Source organism: Malaclemys terrapin, chromosome 24 (genome assembly GCF_027887155.1).
Source record: "Malaclemys terrapin pileata isolate rMalTer1 chromosome 24, rMalTer1.hap1, whole genome shotgun sequence".
Lineage (NCBI taxonomy): Eukaryota > Metazoa > Chordata > Testudines > Emydidae > Malaclemys > Malaclemys terrapin.
Genome location: NC_071528.1, coordinates 17,506,964 through 17,523,422, shown reverse-complemented (window position 1 = coordinate 17,523,422; position 16,459 = coordinate 17,506,964). Strand labels below are relative to the sequence as shown.

Sequence of the window (16,459 nt, the reverse complement as noted above, 5' to 3'; positions counted from 1 at the left end):
TGCCGCAAGAAGAGCCTTTACGGCACTGGCGCAGCCGCGCTTTACGGGTCCGTCACCATAGAAACAAGCGGGAGGGAGGAGGGGTTACTCGCGGCGGCTTCGCCTGCCCACTGTGGAGTCCTCTTGGCGCCCCTCGTCGCCTCACGTTCCAGCGAGCGAGTCGGTTGCTCCGCGAGAGCCCGCGGCTGAGGTGAGGGGGCGGGCAGCGCTGGGCCAGGGGCCGCATCTCGTCCTCTCCCCGCAGCATGGCTCACCAGGGCAGGGAGTAGCGCCCTCACTCTCCCCCGGAGCCCCTGTATGACGCACCCTGGGCCGGGCGGGCGCCGTGCGTGAAGGTACCGCTGGAACAATTGTACTGGGGGGCGGGGGGTTGCGGAGCGCCTTGAATCGAGCTGTCAAGCCGGTATCGTGTGGAAACCCCTTCAGGCCAGCACCGCTGTCCCGTGCGCTGCACACGCCCCGGCTGTAACCTTCCACCCCATTCCGTAGTGTGCCGTCAGCAGCCCACGCGGGGCGGGGGACAGGCCCCGGGGCAGTCGCTTCTTTGAGGAAGGGCAACCCAGGCACATCTGCACTTCAGAGAGCATCCTCCCTTGTGAAAGCACACGTGGGAGCTAGGACGCCTGAATTTCTGGAGCCAAGTCTGAAGGGCTGTTCTAGGCCCCCCTTTAACTGCTTTAACTATAGTAGTTTAGGGGAATATGCCAGCATAATAGTCCACACCATGGATTGGTCTCATTTTAACTATAATCTGTTTCTGAACAGATGTTTATAGCACTACAAGGCAACCTGTGTTTATACAAGCCCTAGCGCTTCATTGAGCTCACTGCATGGTATTGCACAACCTCACCTCAGTTTCCATTTTTATAAATTAGGAATAACAGTCCTTACCTGTCATGGACAGCAGAATGGGAGACTTAATTCACTAATGATTGTATAAAGTGCTCAGCAAGCATGTGATGGAAACCGTTACAGGAATATAATAGTCCCAGTAATGAGGGCTGGTTTTATTGAATCAGAAAATTCTCAAAACAGAGTGGTATCTTTTAATTAAAAAAAAAAAATCAGTTGCATCACTCCATTTGTTTCGCAAGGCCTCCTGTACTGATCTGTTCCTGCCCCATCCTTCACCACAGTTTCCTTGAAGGGAAGCTGTAACAGCTTCACTAACAGCCTACATGGGGCAGGTAGGTTTTTCTATCAAGACAGATTAAATGGGGTCTGGATTTTGATTACTGGACTAGAGTTGCATGGGACAGATCACAAGTCTGTAACAGGCTGGATCAAGGCCAGGTACAGTTGTCTCTGTGAAGATTAATTCAGCAAGCACTTACTGTACTATAGGGTTTCCTCCCACTCTTCAATACTTGCTGCCCTAAGGAACACTAGTATTGTCCACTTGTCCCTACAAGAGCAGAATTATTTTTATTTTAGTCCCAGTTCACTTAAGAGATATGTTCACTGTATACTCACTGTTTTTTCCTCCATGGCAAAAGTAGAGACAAAAAGCCATCTCTCTAAGTTTCCTTGTTCATCCCTGTAAGACTGAAAACCACATGAAGCACTACATCAGCTAGGGAATCCTAGAGAGACAGCTTTTTCATCTCACTACTTTTTCCATGGAGCAAAAACAAAGCCTGTATGAGTATACAGTAAACAAATCTCTGGGAGAGGAACAAAGCAGAAATAATTTTGCTTTTGCAGGCTGAATAATAAAGGAAACTTCCCGTTCTTGTGCATATGATAAACACACACAAGTGAACAATTCTAGTGTTCCTTTGGGTGGCAAGTACTGAAGAGTGGGGTTTAAGACCCATCTTCCGTTAATTTTAGTGAAGGATGTCTAAGGAGAAGATTTTCAAGTGGGAGTTAAGAACCTAACTGTGCTTTATACTTTTGTAAGAGTCCCCTACACTGCATTGAAAAAGTCAGCTACGACTGTTGAAGACTGGAAATGTGAGTCTACTAGCTGATAGGCTGTACTAAACTATCTAGATGAAAACCATGGGATAATGTAGAACAAGTCACTGGAACCAAACTTATCAAAATGCTAAAAGAGGGGGGTTTATATTGCCAGCATTGTAGTTTATATTTCTGCTCTTAGCCCAAACTGCAAAAAACTAACAGGACCTAATTGGGATAAAAATATTGACACTAGCCACATGACACCCGCCCACCCTCATTATGCTATCTGAGCATCTGGAAGATCTGTAACTAGAAGGTAGTTACTCTTACTCTTGAATGCAAGGAAAAAACCTATGCCCATGGTTAAACAGGTAATATGTTAGAGAAGCCACTTACTGCAATGTGTTACAAGTTTAACAGGTTAAATTCTTTGGTCATTAATAAAGCCCTACCAAATTCATGGTCCATTTTGATCAATTTCACAGTCATGAAACTTCAGATTTTTAAATATCTGAAATTTCACAGTGTTGTAACTGTAGGAGTCCAGACCCAACTCTGAAGGCAGGAGCGCAGAAGTAAGAGTGCCATGGAATGGTACTGCCACCTTTACTTCTGCGCTGCTGGTGGTGGGGCACTGCCTTCAGAGCTGGACGCTTGGCCAGCAGCTGCCACTTTGAGGCAACCCAGCACTGAAGGCAGCACAGAAGTAAGGGTGGCAATACCGCAGTCCCCCTACAGTAATCTTGCAGATGCCACACACACACACACACACACCCCCCTCTTTTGGGTCAGGGCCTACAGTTTGAGAAATGCTAGTCTCTCCTGGGAAATCTGTATAATATAGGGTAAAAGTACACAAAAGACCAGATTTCACGGTCTGTGATGTGTTTCTCACAGCCATGAATTTGGCAGGGCCCCAGTCATTAAATAAATTGTCCCATAGCCCAACTGCAGACTAGCTAATCTTGTTACAACCCAAGGGTGACAAGAATTAGCCAGCTTCTCCACAATTCTAACCACAAATAACTCCAGTTGGCAGGAACTGATTTTGCAGAATTCATCTTTATTTACATTTTCAATATTTAAAAAGTATAATTACACCACTTTTTCTCAACTTTAAAGTTCATAAGCTAAAAATTCATAATTACTGTACATAAAAAATAAAACTTGAAATAAATTCACTTTAGATTTGGAAGAGAAATACATATCACAATTAAATATGCCTTCCCTGGAAATATTCTGTTTGCATTCCAAGAAGAGAAGTGTTCAGAGAACAGGAGGGGAATACACTTTTCCATATTAACATAAATGAACCAATTCTATTGGATACGCAACTAAAAAGTTCACATTTATGAAGTAACTGGAACGTATTTAAGAACTCTACCACAGGGTTCAGATTTTAGATACTAAGTTTAACCATTTAGAGAGTGTCATGAATTTGTCTTTCCAAGTTGAAGCCTTTTCCACAGATCAGAAAAAATTCCTACTCCTCTAAGAACAAGCTGTTTTAATACTTATCTGTGCAATAAGAGCCAGTCTGTTTCTTCTCCTCCTTATCCAAAATCTTTTGCAAATCTTTTTGGACTATTCCCCCATTTCAGCATCCTCATAAAGGAACAAACACCTCATTTGCATACATATTAGGATTGTTAGTGTGACCACAGCATTTGGACCTTGGCTCAACTCTTACAAAAATGCTATAGTTTGAAAACAGAGAGTGTGCTTTTGTGACTTAACACCAGTCCACACCAGCAGCACTTACACTACACAGGAATTTTATTACACAATGTCAGGATGTCAAGAACCTGGGCATGCAGGAAACCTACTACAGAGCCAATTAAACTTAAGTACATGCATAATTGTTACAGAGAAAGAAAATGCAGATTCTGTAAAGGGACACTGTCATGCCATATTTAAGAAGAAGCCTTGTGTTATTTTAAATTTAATTAAAAATATAGCTTTTTACCATTTACACTTCACTTTTTGCATTTCAGCTTGTACAATAAAATTATACTGATGTTTCATTTTATGATTCTCATATGTTTACAAAATCTTTTTGTACTTGAGTTTCGAACTCTGCAGGTGAGTATTTCATTCTCTTCCAAAACTGAAGTTTAAAAAATTATAAACATTTATATTTGAGTTGGGTTTTGAAAAATCCTTTTAAAAACTATCATCACTGACTTGCCATCTTGCTTCGCACTTCAGTTGAGCAGATTTTCTCCCTGGTCACCAACTCTTATTTCTCTCTCTCCACTCCCTCTGCTTCACTAAGTAATTCTCAAAAGCATTTTGGGATATAGTTTATATGAGAACTACAGAACAAGACCATAAAAATCTAAATGGGGGACCTAAACTATTAGGAAAGAAAAACTGAACTTCTAAAACTCTACCTGGTCATTTGTTTTTATAAGACCTAATGAGGACTTGATCCAAGAGTTTTTTTCCACCTCTTTATCTGGGACATACAGTTGCAGACACCTCCCACAGTTTAATACACATTTAAAAAAAACCCACCTTCATTTCAGCAGTATATTTCCAGTTTCACAAAATACCAGTTCATAGACACACAAGAAAAAAGGTGAACTCCCCCAACACAACTATATCACAAGACCAACCCACCTCCACTGAAACTGACTTTACACCAAACAATAGGAAGAGTCTGGTCACCATTTCTCCATCACTCTGCACTCCCTTAGTGTTCCACAGAACACTGCAGGATCATATTAAGAATTTTAGTTGTGGCTTCACCTGCCAAGAAACTTTTCAATCAAGACTAAGAACACCACACACCTCCACTTGCCAATCTCTACAAGATTCTAGTGTTCCAAGCCCTTACAACCACTGTCTAGTCTACCATATCCCCAGCATGCTGCAACACTATTCAACCTTCTTGGTAACCACAAGGTACCCAGAAGGCTACAACCACCACCACTGGGTATTCAAGAAAGAATCTCCAGGGCAGGCCTCAAGTCCATCTAACCTACCCAATTAGATAGCAGATAAATCCCCACAGATTCCCCAACACTCAAAAGCCACCAGTGCAATTTCTCCTTATCAGCCTCTCACCTATGTGGACCACCAATGATGGTATGTGCAATGTGCAGAGTAGCAGAGGGGAATCCTCTGCTAAGGCAGACAAAACAGACATACTAAGTTACATACTGAGTAGTACAGAGTAATGCAGTAGAAATAAGAACCACAAACATTTTACAGCAATTCATACTCTTCTCTACTGTTAAGTGCCAGATTCCATATGCATCAAATTTTATCCTGTGATAAGTAAAAAAACTAAACACAAAAAAATCATCCAAAAAGTATCAGCATGGGAAAAAACACAGAATGGGGAAGGTTTTTACGTGCCACCCATACAGCTGCTCTTAAATATTTACATATAAATATTTGTATGTAAATAAGATCACAATCAATCATTTACTTTAAAAACTGCTCTTACCAGCACCAAGTTAACCTCTCAGCTTATAACATGGTTAAGAACTGGAAGCCCTGGAAAATTAACGGCTCTACTTATAAATAAAGGGCAATACAAACAGCTTTATAGCAGAAGCTTTTACTGTTACACTGAAGACAGAGGTGGGTTAGGACATTACTGAAAGATGGGACCTTTTCTGACCAGCAACTCTCTTACTAAAAAGAACAGGAGTACTTGTGGCACCTTAGAGACTAACAAATTTATTAGAGCATAAGCTTTCATCCGAAGAAGTGGGCTGTAGCCCACAAAAGCTTATGCTCCAATAAATTTGTTAGTCTCTAAGGTGCCACAAGTACTCCTGTTCTTTTTGCGGATACAGACTAACACGGCTGCTACTCTGAAAACTCTTAGTGTTGACCTGAAGTTACTAAAGTCATTTTCACAAGAGCCTTGCACTTCTATAAATTGAACTGTCTCAGAATTTAATTCATCAATGTTTAGCTATTTCAGGTAACTGCATAAGACACCTGAATGTTTCATTGACCGAAATAAGGACACGGCGAGTCATCATTTGGTCCATAAGGGAAAGGTTTTCACAACATCTTCTAGCAGCACCAAGTTATTTGATAGACTCAGTGCAAAAACCCACATGAAGGGGTAGCTGAAAGAAGTGCCTGGGTTCTTTGTGCACACTTATTTTTAGTAATACCCAGTATTTTTGGATAGGATTCCTCAGTTTTGCATCAATATAATGTCTGAGTTCCACAGTCTATCTGTAATATACAATTTAAAAGAGCGGTAGTAGCTAATGTCTGAATCTTAGACACTAATTACAGAGCCCCAGCTTTTTTTTATTCTATGTAAACATCTGAAACCAACATATTACACACAATAAAACATTGAAAAAAATTAATCTGGTCCCCCAATTGGCTAATATTTTTACTGATTTATGGCACTCCCTCAAGTTGTACAGCAAGCCAAAAAAGGGGGAGGGTAAAACGTATTTTTTTCACTGATTTAATGGCAGGGTCATTAAACATGATTGTCTAGATATGCCCCTTTTATTCCTGTGTTTTTGTATTTTCTATAGACTTATGTACAGTTAAATATGCCATTAATTTACAAACCATGTTAAAACTAGACAAATGTTTCACCTCACCAAACAAAATCTCACAATGTCTAGTAAGATTACAATACAAGTTCCAACAATATCAGAAACTTCCTTTACCTGAATGCAGGCAGTAATTGCCTTGGAACTTTGGTTCAGGTATTCAAGGAAATAATTTACTGTAGCATGATTCACCTAAAGAGTCTATTGTACAAAATAATCCCCACTGACTATACAGCCTGAACTAGCAAAGCATGACCACAGGTCATGTAACCTCTAGGAGAAAAGCCTATAAAGTCCTCTTCAGAGCCCTAAGTGGACAATGGCCTAGCTCTCAAGAGTGAACCCCCATTGCATTGCACTGCACCGCATTACAGCAATTGTGTTTATGGGGGACACTGAGGCTGCCAGAGCTCAAATTAGAATTTGAGAAACAAGGACAAGGCATTCTCAACAGGGGTCTCATTTGTGATTACAATCCTGACAGATGAGATTGAGCCCAAGTCCTGCTAGTTTAGGAGGGTGCAGTACAAGCCTTCTAAGGGAGAAGTTGTGAAACAGACCTGGTTGCAATCTCTAGGACAAGGGTTCTCAAACTGGGGGTCAGGACCTCTCAGGGGGTCACAAGGTTATTACATGGGGGGGTCGCGAGCTGTCAACCTCCCCCCCCAAAGCCTGCTTGCCTCCAACATTTATAATGGTGTTAAATATATAAAAAAAGTGTGTTAATTTATTGGGGGAGGGGTGGTCACACTCAGAGGGTTGCTGTGTGAAATGGGTCACCAGTAAAAAAAAGTTTGAGACCCACTGCTCTAGGAAATAAGCCACCTAAATATGATTAAGCAAACATCTACTTAGGAAAAAAGGAGAAGGGAGCTGTGTTACTTTTCCTTGAGGGGATGATTCAAATGGTACCAAGATACTACGGTGGTAGGCACACTAGAAAAGCACATATCAGAGGGATTTCTACGCCTTTTTATGGCCTTCATCACTGCAGTAACCCAGAACAGCACCCCTATGAGGTATGGAAGAATTATCTCCATTTTACAGATAGGGAACTGAGGCACCAAGAACAAGGTTGAGATTTTCAGACAGGTTTATGGGAGTTAGGCACTCAGCTCCCATTGAAAGTAATTGAATTGGGCATCTAACTCCCTCAACGTCCTCTGAAAATTTCAGGCTAAGTGATTTGTCCAAGTTCACATAGGAATTCTATGGCAGAACCAGGAACAGAACCACAGTCCCAGTCCCAGTCCAGAGTATTAAACCACAAGTTCATGCTTCCTTCCGCATTTATGCAATGGTACTCAGATATTAAAAAGGGTGCCTTAGAAATACATAACATCATCTTTCCACTGGCTGTATTTTTCCCTTTTGCACATTAATATGAAACAGTTGTAAAGAAATGAAGCCCAGAGTCTATGAAAGCAGTTCTACTTTAACAGTTGTGTGGGAAGGGTCTCCAGAATGATTTCTGAACCATGAGTTTTCCAGACTAAACATCTAAGTCCAAATTTCCTACTAGCATGAACACACTCACTTCCACAGACATCAGTGGAGTTCTGCTCATACACCATGATTGAATTTGGCTCAGCCTGCAGAGATTCAGGTGCACCATTATCTCCTTTGACGCACATCAACGAAGCTATTACACTGGGAATTTCTACAAGCATCTAACAGACTGGGAATAGATTTAGCTTTGCACTCACAGGGAAAAAAAAGTGTAAATAATTAATTAAGAAGGGAGCCACAGAATGATCTTGCTTCTAAAAGGCAATCATCTTTCATGAAAAGAATACATGGGGAGGGAGTATTTTGTATAATACCCACCACTACTAAAGTCAGTCACTGGTGTTTGTCCAATGATCAATCAGCAAGAATGCGCCAAGCATTTCTCCTGCCAGAATCTCAGCCCACTATATGATGGGCTCCTCTTCCAAGAGACAAGGCCTGAAGATCATCTTCTTTGCCAAAAATAGTTTTCTATACTCCAAAGCTCAGATGACTTCACTTATCTCACACACAGTATCTGACATAACTCATTAACAAAACTTCATGTTTTGTTAAAGCACCTTCATTTATGCAAAAAGTGAAAAGCAGAAAATTCAATACACATTCTTCACAATTTTACATATCCACTCTTGACTCAAGAACAATTTCTCATAATAATTCATTATTCAAGCCAGGGGCACTACAGGAAGAAAGAAGGGTATAAGCGTTAACTTCCATAACTCATCTGAACATACAAGTCAGGCAGAACATACTTAGTGCTACTAGAACTATAGGGGAAGAGAAACAAAATAATTGGGGACCAAGAAATAGATTTCGTAGACAATTAGACGGGATGTGATACATCCAAATCCACATTCATGAAACATATGATGGAGTATAATTCTCCCAATTAAAAAAAGTGAGAAAGAAAAAACAATCCTTAAGTGTCTCCCAATTCAGCATGACAACAAGCTAGCTTTACAAAAACAAGTGCAGAGAGGTCAAAGGAGAACAGCCTTGTTCCAAATACTAATTTTTATTTGGCAAGGTGTTTTCTATTGTCAGATAAAGAATAACTACTGATGAAGTTGTGTAACTATTTCAATCAAAGAAGGTGAAAACTCTCCATCACAGTTGCTATTGATAACTAATATCATATTATTATAAGAGACAAATCAGTTCTCTGTGCCTAAACAGTTTTACTTCAAGATTATTGAACGGAACAAGAACTCAGTACTAGCTTAGAAACCCTGTTGTTTGATCATCATTGTAAATTAAAGCTAGAGACACACAGGTACTTAATATCAACATGAAGTTTTAAACCTGTGCAACTGAAATTCAGATCTACACCTGCTTTTAGACACACAAATCAACTCTCCTCCAACTGACAAGCCCTGCTAATACCAATTAGGAGCATACACAGTTTCCAAATGCAATTTATGAAACTTTTGAAGAAAGTGAAAGTAATGAGTCATGTAGCATTAAAATAAAATTAAAACAAGTTAAAGATCAAGTTGTTAGCATGGAAAGGAAATACTGGCCACATTTTTACTGCCAAAATGGCAGTCAGTTGACAGATTATGAAAACAAATATGACAGCAAATATTTACGCTGGAGTTTTACACTTGCATTTCACCAGAATCTCTGTACAAGAATTCTACTGTACACTACTTTCCAGTGTCTGTCTAATTGCTTCATGTTTAGAGACCTGCTTTGCTGAAGATGAAAGTCTGTACCTCTTTTGATACACATGCATCTTCCCCTCTGAAGAACCTATACAATCTACAGCTTTACATTCAAGGGCATGCCAGAAGTTTCTGATAATGCTGGGGAAAACTTTGTGTTACAGTCTATACTGCTTATCAGAATCCTATACATCATATCGATTTAAGTTGTATGTGGTTGGATAGTTTTGCCTGTTATACTGGAAGTGATCTGTTAAGACATTGGCTCGGCCATACTGATAATCTCCATGTTGTGCGAATGCCATGAGTCCATTCTGAGACTTTTCAGGAGTGTTCCGGTGACGTTCCAGATTCACAAGGTCTCCAGTTGTAACTGGAAGTAGCTGCTTCTTTGCTTCCTGATTCGCATCATATTTTGTCTGTGGAACAAAGAATTAATTAACTACTTCTTTCAGACAACAGCAAACAAAGAGCAGACACCTATCCCACACGGAAACTAGTCACATTAGACTGCAGTGGTTCTCAACCTGCAGCCCAATCAGCACAGAGCTGCGGCCCATGTGACATCCTCAGCGCCATACAGGTAGTATTGGATGCAACCCACAATGGTAAACAGGTTGAGAACCACTGCCTTAGAGGCTATGCTTACTAATGTTCTAAATCCACAATTACTCCTAATGCAAATCTTTCTCCTTCAGCATTCCTAATTAACAAGAGTCCTGATTTTGCTCAAAAGCCTTGAGCCCCTAGTGAAACACAAAGTCAATCTAGGTTAGAACAGAGATCACAAGAAATTTTATGTTCACCAGAACCCCCAAACAAACAGGTTAGTGGCACATGTATTTGTGTGCTTGTAGAAGCTGAAAAAGAGCAAGAGCACCACTGTATACATTTGTAAGAATGAATTTAAGTGGTGGTGAAAGATGCTATGTTTACAGCTCTGGAGATAAGTCCACTGATGCCACAACTGTCACGGTAAGGCAGCAGCAAAGCAAGCTTCCCCTTATGCACTGCTCCCTACTTCCAACGTCAATGTGTCTCAGTCCCACCCAAGGTTCAGGGGAGCTCATTAATCAAGGCCCATTCATTTCTTGATCTTCCCGGAGCCTGACAACTTGGGCCATTTGTGATTTTTGTTTGTTTGGGTTTTTTTGTTACACAATTACCTGTTTTGGTCTGCTTATGGACAACTCATTTTATAAAGGCTATTTTACAGTCAGTAGATAGTAACCGCTTTCAGCCACTACTGCCTGGCATAGGTTCACAATAGAGATTTACCTTGTTATACAAGAATACTCCTAAGATTGCAGTCAGCATCCCAAGAACATTGGTGCTGGTGACTGGATTTCGAAGCATTATAAGAGAAACTGTAATGACCATGATCCTTTTTGTGGCATTTGCAACAGAGTAACTTAATGGGCTGATTAAGTTAAGGATACTGAAGGCAATGACATTCTGGGCAAAGTTACAAAATCCACTGATTATGAGCAGCATTAAAGTCCAGGACCAGTGGGATACTGTACTCTATGGAAAAAAACAAAGTAAAAAAAATGTTAAGCTTCAGTTTCAGAGAAAAGAAATAGAGAACTTCGTAAAGAGAAGAGGATGCAATTCACAATAGCTTCTCAAAGAAGTCACTTGTTATTGGTATTTTAGTAGGGAGGGCTGAGTAAAAAGGCACACCCTACATTATCTCCCTTCTCAAATTAACCGTTTTGTCCATTTCTACAGACAACCTCACAACTTATGTTTTAGGCTCATCACAATCTGCTCTTCAGGGCTCTTGCCTCAAGGTGCTAGTGCCAAATACCAGACAAGTTACTTGTTTTGCCTAATGACCCTGTAATGAGCCCTTACCATAACCTCAGAGCCTGCTTTTTCTCCACTGTTTAGTGGCACATGGTGGCAATTACAATACCTCGTCTTAGATATGGGTAAATCTTTAAAAAGCAGGAGAAATGTCCAAGCAAATGCCCTACCTTGAAGTTTGCCAAAAACTTACCAAGTCATTTTCTACTAGAAAGGAAGAAAGATCCACCAAAACCCATGTTGGGATCATGAAGAACACAGCATGACACCCAAGTATGTTTAGCAGCCGAAGATGATGTATTCTGGAATCTCTCAACACCTGATAAAGACATCAGAAATCACCCTTTCTCCAAGTACTGACCACCCTCACTTGAAGGATGGGGAATTGTTTCAGCAAGTACAATTCCAAATATTTGACTTATTGGTGTAGTGTTTGAACAAACAACAATACATCGCTTTCACAGAACTTACAACTCACTTTATGCCACGTGGTTAAAGATAACTGGTAACCTACCTGAAGGCAATGATGTACTGCCTAGTTGACTTGAATGCTGGAAGGGTCAACAGCCAAGTCTTTATTCTATATAATGGCATCAGTCACATACTAAGAAGTGCTAAATATTCTGTTTGGTCTTAAGAAGTCTGACTTTTGTTCACAAGTTCGATTTACGTGTTTTGAATTTAGATTATAGTTCTACTGCAGGAGTTGGAGTAATGGCACTTCAGCCTGGAGAGAGGGGCTGACTCTGTGTTAAAAGGTGCCATCCTTCAAATATGTTATTAGACATGAGAGCCTCTCAATGATTGCTGATGGAAGCTAAAGATTCCATGGCATGGAACAAAGCCAAGGATAAACTGGGTCACGGCCAACTTTCCTTCATTCAACGTAACAGCTAACTTCCAAGGCTTTGTGAACTATTGCTGGACATCTAATAGATGCACGAAGCACCATATAAGAATACAAACCCAGTTCTATATTGGGAAATACATTTCTGCCCTCTGAAAGGTGCTGCCACATATTTAAGAGTCCCATCTAGCAGAACAAATAACAGAACTATTACCTTTTTAGAAAAGATGTTCTGAAGCGAGAAACAGAGTGTAGCAGCAAGAGCACTGATGAGTCCCCACATATCAAAAGAGAGTTCAGTGACTGTAGCCAGCAGAACACCACTGATTATAGGGATCAGGGATAAATACACCTGGAAAAGGAAGCAGATGACACCAGCATGCATCTTCCAGGAACTTTCAAGTCAACAACATTCATGCACATTTTTAGAGGGACAACAAGATCCTGGGGTTCAGCTTTCACCTTGTTGCAGCTTGAGAAAATTAAGCTGTGCCAGATACATGGGAGGAGTCTGCCTACAGATAGCAAAGAATCAGCTTGCTCTTCATATTTGGAAGGATTTCTTTACAATCGTAAGGACTAGAAGCTTATGTGTGTGTAAAATATAAGTTTACTCTCTACAATCTTACAGTACTCGGGAAAGATTTCCACTAGCCCCATGTGAGTGATTTTTTCAATCCCCGTCATTAAATTCAGCATGGATTAGCAATGGAAAGGAAGATGAGGAATCACCAGTAACTTCCTTACCTTTGTAGTCTGTTTTTCTTTCATTATAATTCTTGACAGCAGAACCACCCATATTGGCATTGTTGCCTTTACTGAAAGCAGAACGGAAAGTTAAATAAGGGTACTAAAATCAAACTAATCCCAATGGAAAAACATGAATGGGGAAAGTGCACAGAAATCTGGAAAATGACATATCCAAAGCCTAGCACTGAGGAAGAGTTGATCAATGTCACAACAAATTACAAAAATAAAACAAAGATTAAGATCAACTTTTGTCAAGTGGAATAAGTGTCACAAAATTGTTAGAAACTCAAACAGTCCTGTGGCACCTTATAGACTAATAGAAATATTGGAGCATAAGCTTTCGTGGGTGAATACCCACATGTGTCTGACAAAGTGGGTATTCACCCACAAAAGCTTATGCTCCAATATTTCTGTTAGTCTATAAGGTGCCACTGGACTCTGTCACTTTTTACAGATCCAGACCAACATGGCTACCCCTCTGATACTTTTCCTTTAAAACATCTTTTATTTAGACTGTGGTTGAGCCTTGATCATACATTTTGAGGGGTGGAGTCCTTAGCTCAGGCTGACACAAAGAGCCAGATTAAGATTCTATGGAAAATAGCAAACAGAATGGGTAGCTCCAAAAGGGAAGTGGCAGGAATACAATAGGCCACAAGGGGCAAACGTTACTTGTACTTAGGCTGGGAAAGACTTTACAGGAACCAGGGCAGGGGTAACTGTTTCGAGGGAAGGGAAGCACAAGGGGCTGAGCCAGGAACAGGTCAGAGAAATGGCACCCCTCCCGATCAAAGGCGCCACGGCCCGGGTCAAACACGGAATAAGGCAGGGGGCTCCCTGGGGACGGCTGAAGTAGGATCTGCGGTGGCTGTAAGGAAGGGCTCAGCTCTCCCCGACTCCGGACACCTCCCTCACCTGTGTGCGCGTAGGACACCGGCACACGCCAGAGCGAGACGTGCGCCGACACGGAGGCGAAGTACTTGCCGAAGGCGAGCGGCAGGATGTAGCGGGGGTAGGCGCGGGGCGGCAGCTGCGCGGGCCCGGCCGGAGGGACGCGCCAGGCGCGCAGCAGCGGCGGCAGGAGGCCGCAGAGCCCCAGGATGTGGAAGAGCGAGACGGTGACGGGCCGCGGGAAGCCGCCCAGCAGCAGCTTGTTCACCACGTTCCCGCCCGCGCTCAGCCCGTACCAGGCCAGGCAGAGCGCGGACACCCGGGCGCCCTCCCGCAGCGCCGGGCCGCGGGCCGCGCCCGCCGTCGCGGAGCCGGAGCTGCCGCCGCCCGGAGCCGCCAGCGCGGCCGCCATCGCTACCTACGGGCCCCGGCAGACCGCGGCGCAACGTCAGCGCCGCCAGCGCATCACTTCCGGGGGAGCCCCTCCCCATCGCCCCATAAGGCTCGAGGGAGGGGCTTGCACATGGCGTCACTTCCGCTCACCTGGCTCCGCCTCCGTCCTGGCCGTGAGGAGCCGGAACGGGCCCCGAGTCCGCGTTTGCGCAGAGCATCGTATCCTCGCGGGAGCGAACCCGGGGCGCCACACGCCTCTGCCCCCGCTAGGCAAGGCGGGTCCGTGCCCGGGGCAGAGCGACCCCCTCCTCGCCGGGCAGCGTGGTGGAGCGGCGTGAGGCTTGACGGGGACGCGCGGTGTCGTTGGCGGGAGGCAGCACCAGTACCGAGGTAACGGACTCTGGGCTGGGTGAGGCCCCGCTTGAGAGGAGGAGGAAGAGGAGGAGGAGGGCGGTAATGCCGTTTATTGGACCCACCTCTGTCAGCGGGACTGCTTCTCCCTCCCCCCAGAAGTGGGTCCAGTGAAAGCCATTACCTCCCCCTCCTTGGCTGTCTCATAGCCTGGACCCGGACTCTGCTGCAGGCAGAGGGGCGGGGCGGGGCTGCCCCACCCCAGCTTGAAGGGGTTTCCATCAGATACAGGGTTTATCATTTGGTTTAAGGGCTCTCTGCGCACGCACCCACACACAAACACCCACACACATTGGTGGTTGGTGCTAAGCTGAAGAGAAACTTGGCTTTGATTTCAGCTCCTGAGGTAGTCATTACCTCTCGCCCAGCAGCCTCTCTCACACGTAGACACACAAGAGCAGCAGAACCATCCAGGCGTGCAGTAACTACTACAATAATTCTCGGACCACCCTTTTCTTCTCTAACAATTCAAACATGGCTATTGCAACTTAAAAACTCCGCTGTAGTTCTGAAAGATCCCCCATTAAACCAGCTGTCAAGTCACCATGAGCATACACTAGCTGTAAAATAATAAAGGGCTAGAGAGGATATTGGTACAATTTCAGAAGAGGGAAGTGACTTAACTAACGGATTCCAGCTTCTCCCTAGTATTAACTTAGGTAGAACTTCCACATACCTAACTTGCTCATGAATTGTGACAGAAACTCAGAAGCAGTCTACATTAGCAAGTGTTTGACGGATTGGTTAGTCAGGGTCAGTGCAGTTCTATAGGTTGTCAGAGGAGTCACCTTGCCTCCATTTAATAATGGTGACAGAGCTTTTTTGCATTATTTTTGTGAATGACCTAAAAAACAGATGCTAATAACCATGCACTAGAGATGTGCTCTCTACTGTCTAATGCATATTATTAATAAAGATCAGGAAGGCTCAGAAAAGCATTTATCCAAAAGGCAGATCTGACCAAATCCCACTCTTTACTCTAAACTGCCCTATGTCTGCAACAGAGCATGCCTGTCCTTGGAGCAAGGTACACATGTATATTTTGCCACTTGGCAATGGTCACATTGTGGGAATGCAGAGATTACGGTCTATGATGCAATTTGCCAGCGCTATTGTTTCTCTGTACTCCCCTCTGCCTCCTGCCAGATGTTAGGTTCTAAACTCTTTAGAGGGAAGGAGTGTGTTTTTGTTCTGTGTACAGGACCTAGTATATGACTAGAGCTCCTAGATACTAGCAGATAAAACCAATAGTGTGGGGGGCAGGGAGCATAAGAGGCACCTTTCCCCTTAAGCTAGTATAGTTACAAAGAAAGCACTTCATTTAGGCAAAAGCACAAGAACTTGTTTACGTGAAGTAAAAAGGGTACAGAAGAATAAAGCTGACTAGTTTTTTTTTTTTAGTTTTGTCATTTTTTTCTCATGGAATAGGTGGACAGGAGTCTTGGGACCTCCTCTGTATCTGAGGTGTAAGCTGTGTGGGACTGAAGGCCTGAGTCCAGCACTCCCAGGGCATCACTTTCTTGGTAAAAGAATTTTTCCACTTGCAATCTGTGGTAAACAAATGAGGTATCCCTCTCCTTCAGGCTTCAGCTCACTGTGTACACCACTGTTTCCTTCCCTGCAAACGGAAAAAAATCAAGACCTCATTTCACATCTTGTGATTTCTTGTCAAACTCCTACATTTCCAAAACATGTTTTTTAATGTGAGACACACCCACCTCCCTCTTCCCCTCTCACCA

The 16,459-nt window shown here is 42.9% G+C and overlaps 2 protein-coding genes and 1 long non-coding RNA gene across 5 annotated transcripts in view; 1 reads left to right on the top strand and 2 right to left on the bottom strand.

Annotated features, from left to right (window-relative positions):
- Window positions 1–2,948: 2,948 nt before the first annotated feature.
- Window positions 2,949–14,328, bottom strand: SLC35E1 (solute carrier family 35 member E1). The gene is made up of 6 exons (XM_054013319.1): window positions 13,941–14,328; window positions 13,023–13,093; window positions 12,490–12,627; window positions 11,622–11,747; window positions 10,898–11,143; window positions 2,949–10,038 (listed from the first exon to the last, which is right to left on the bottom strand). The coding sequence occupies exons 1-6, from the start codon at window positions 14,326–14,328 to the stop codon at window positions 9,805–9,807; spliced, it is 1,203 nt and encodes a 400-aa protein (XP_053869294.1). The 3' UTR covers window positions 2,949–9,804.
- A 144-nt stretch (window positions 14,329–14,472) lies between these two features.
- The window catches only part of LOC128828844 (uncharacterized), a 34,228-nt gene continuing 32,241 nt past the window's right edge, over window positions 14,473–16,459 (top strand). Inside the window, exons 1-2 of one of the 2 annotated variants that reach the window (XR_008443248.1) lie at window positions 14,473–14,699; window positions 16,149–16,243. This is a non-coding gene — a long non-coding RNA (uncharacterized LOC128828844). Of the gene's footprint in view, window positions 14,700–16,121; window positions 16,244–16,459 lie in introns of both variants that reach the window. The other variant, XR_008443247.1, reaches the window with a different exon arrangement.
- Window positions 16,237–16,459, bottom strand: part of MED26 (mediator complex subunit 26) — a 47,995-nt gene continuing 47,772 nt past the window's right edge. For both annotated transcript variants that reach the window (XR_008443246.1, XM_054013826.1), the window contains exon 4: window positions 16,237–16,338. Coding sequence is in view for 1 of the 2 variants with exons in the window: in XM_054013826.1 (XP_053869801.1) it covers window positions 16,307–16,338 (32 nt within the window). In the remaining variant the exon portion in view is untranslated. The remainder of the gene's footprint in view (window positions 16,339–16,459) is intronic.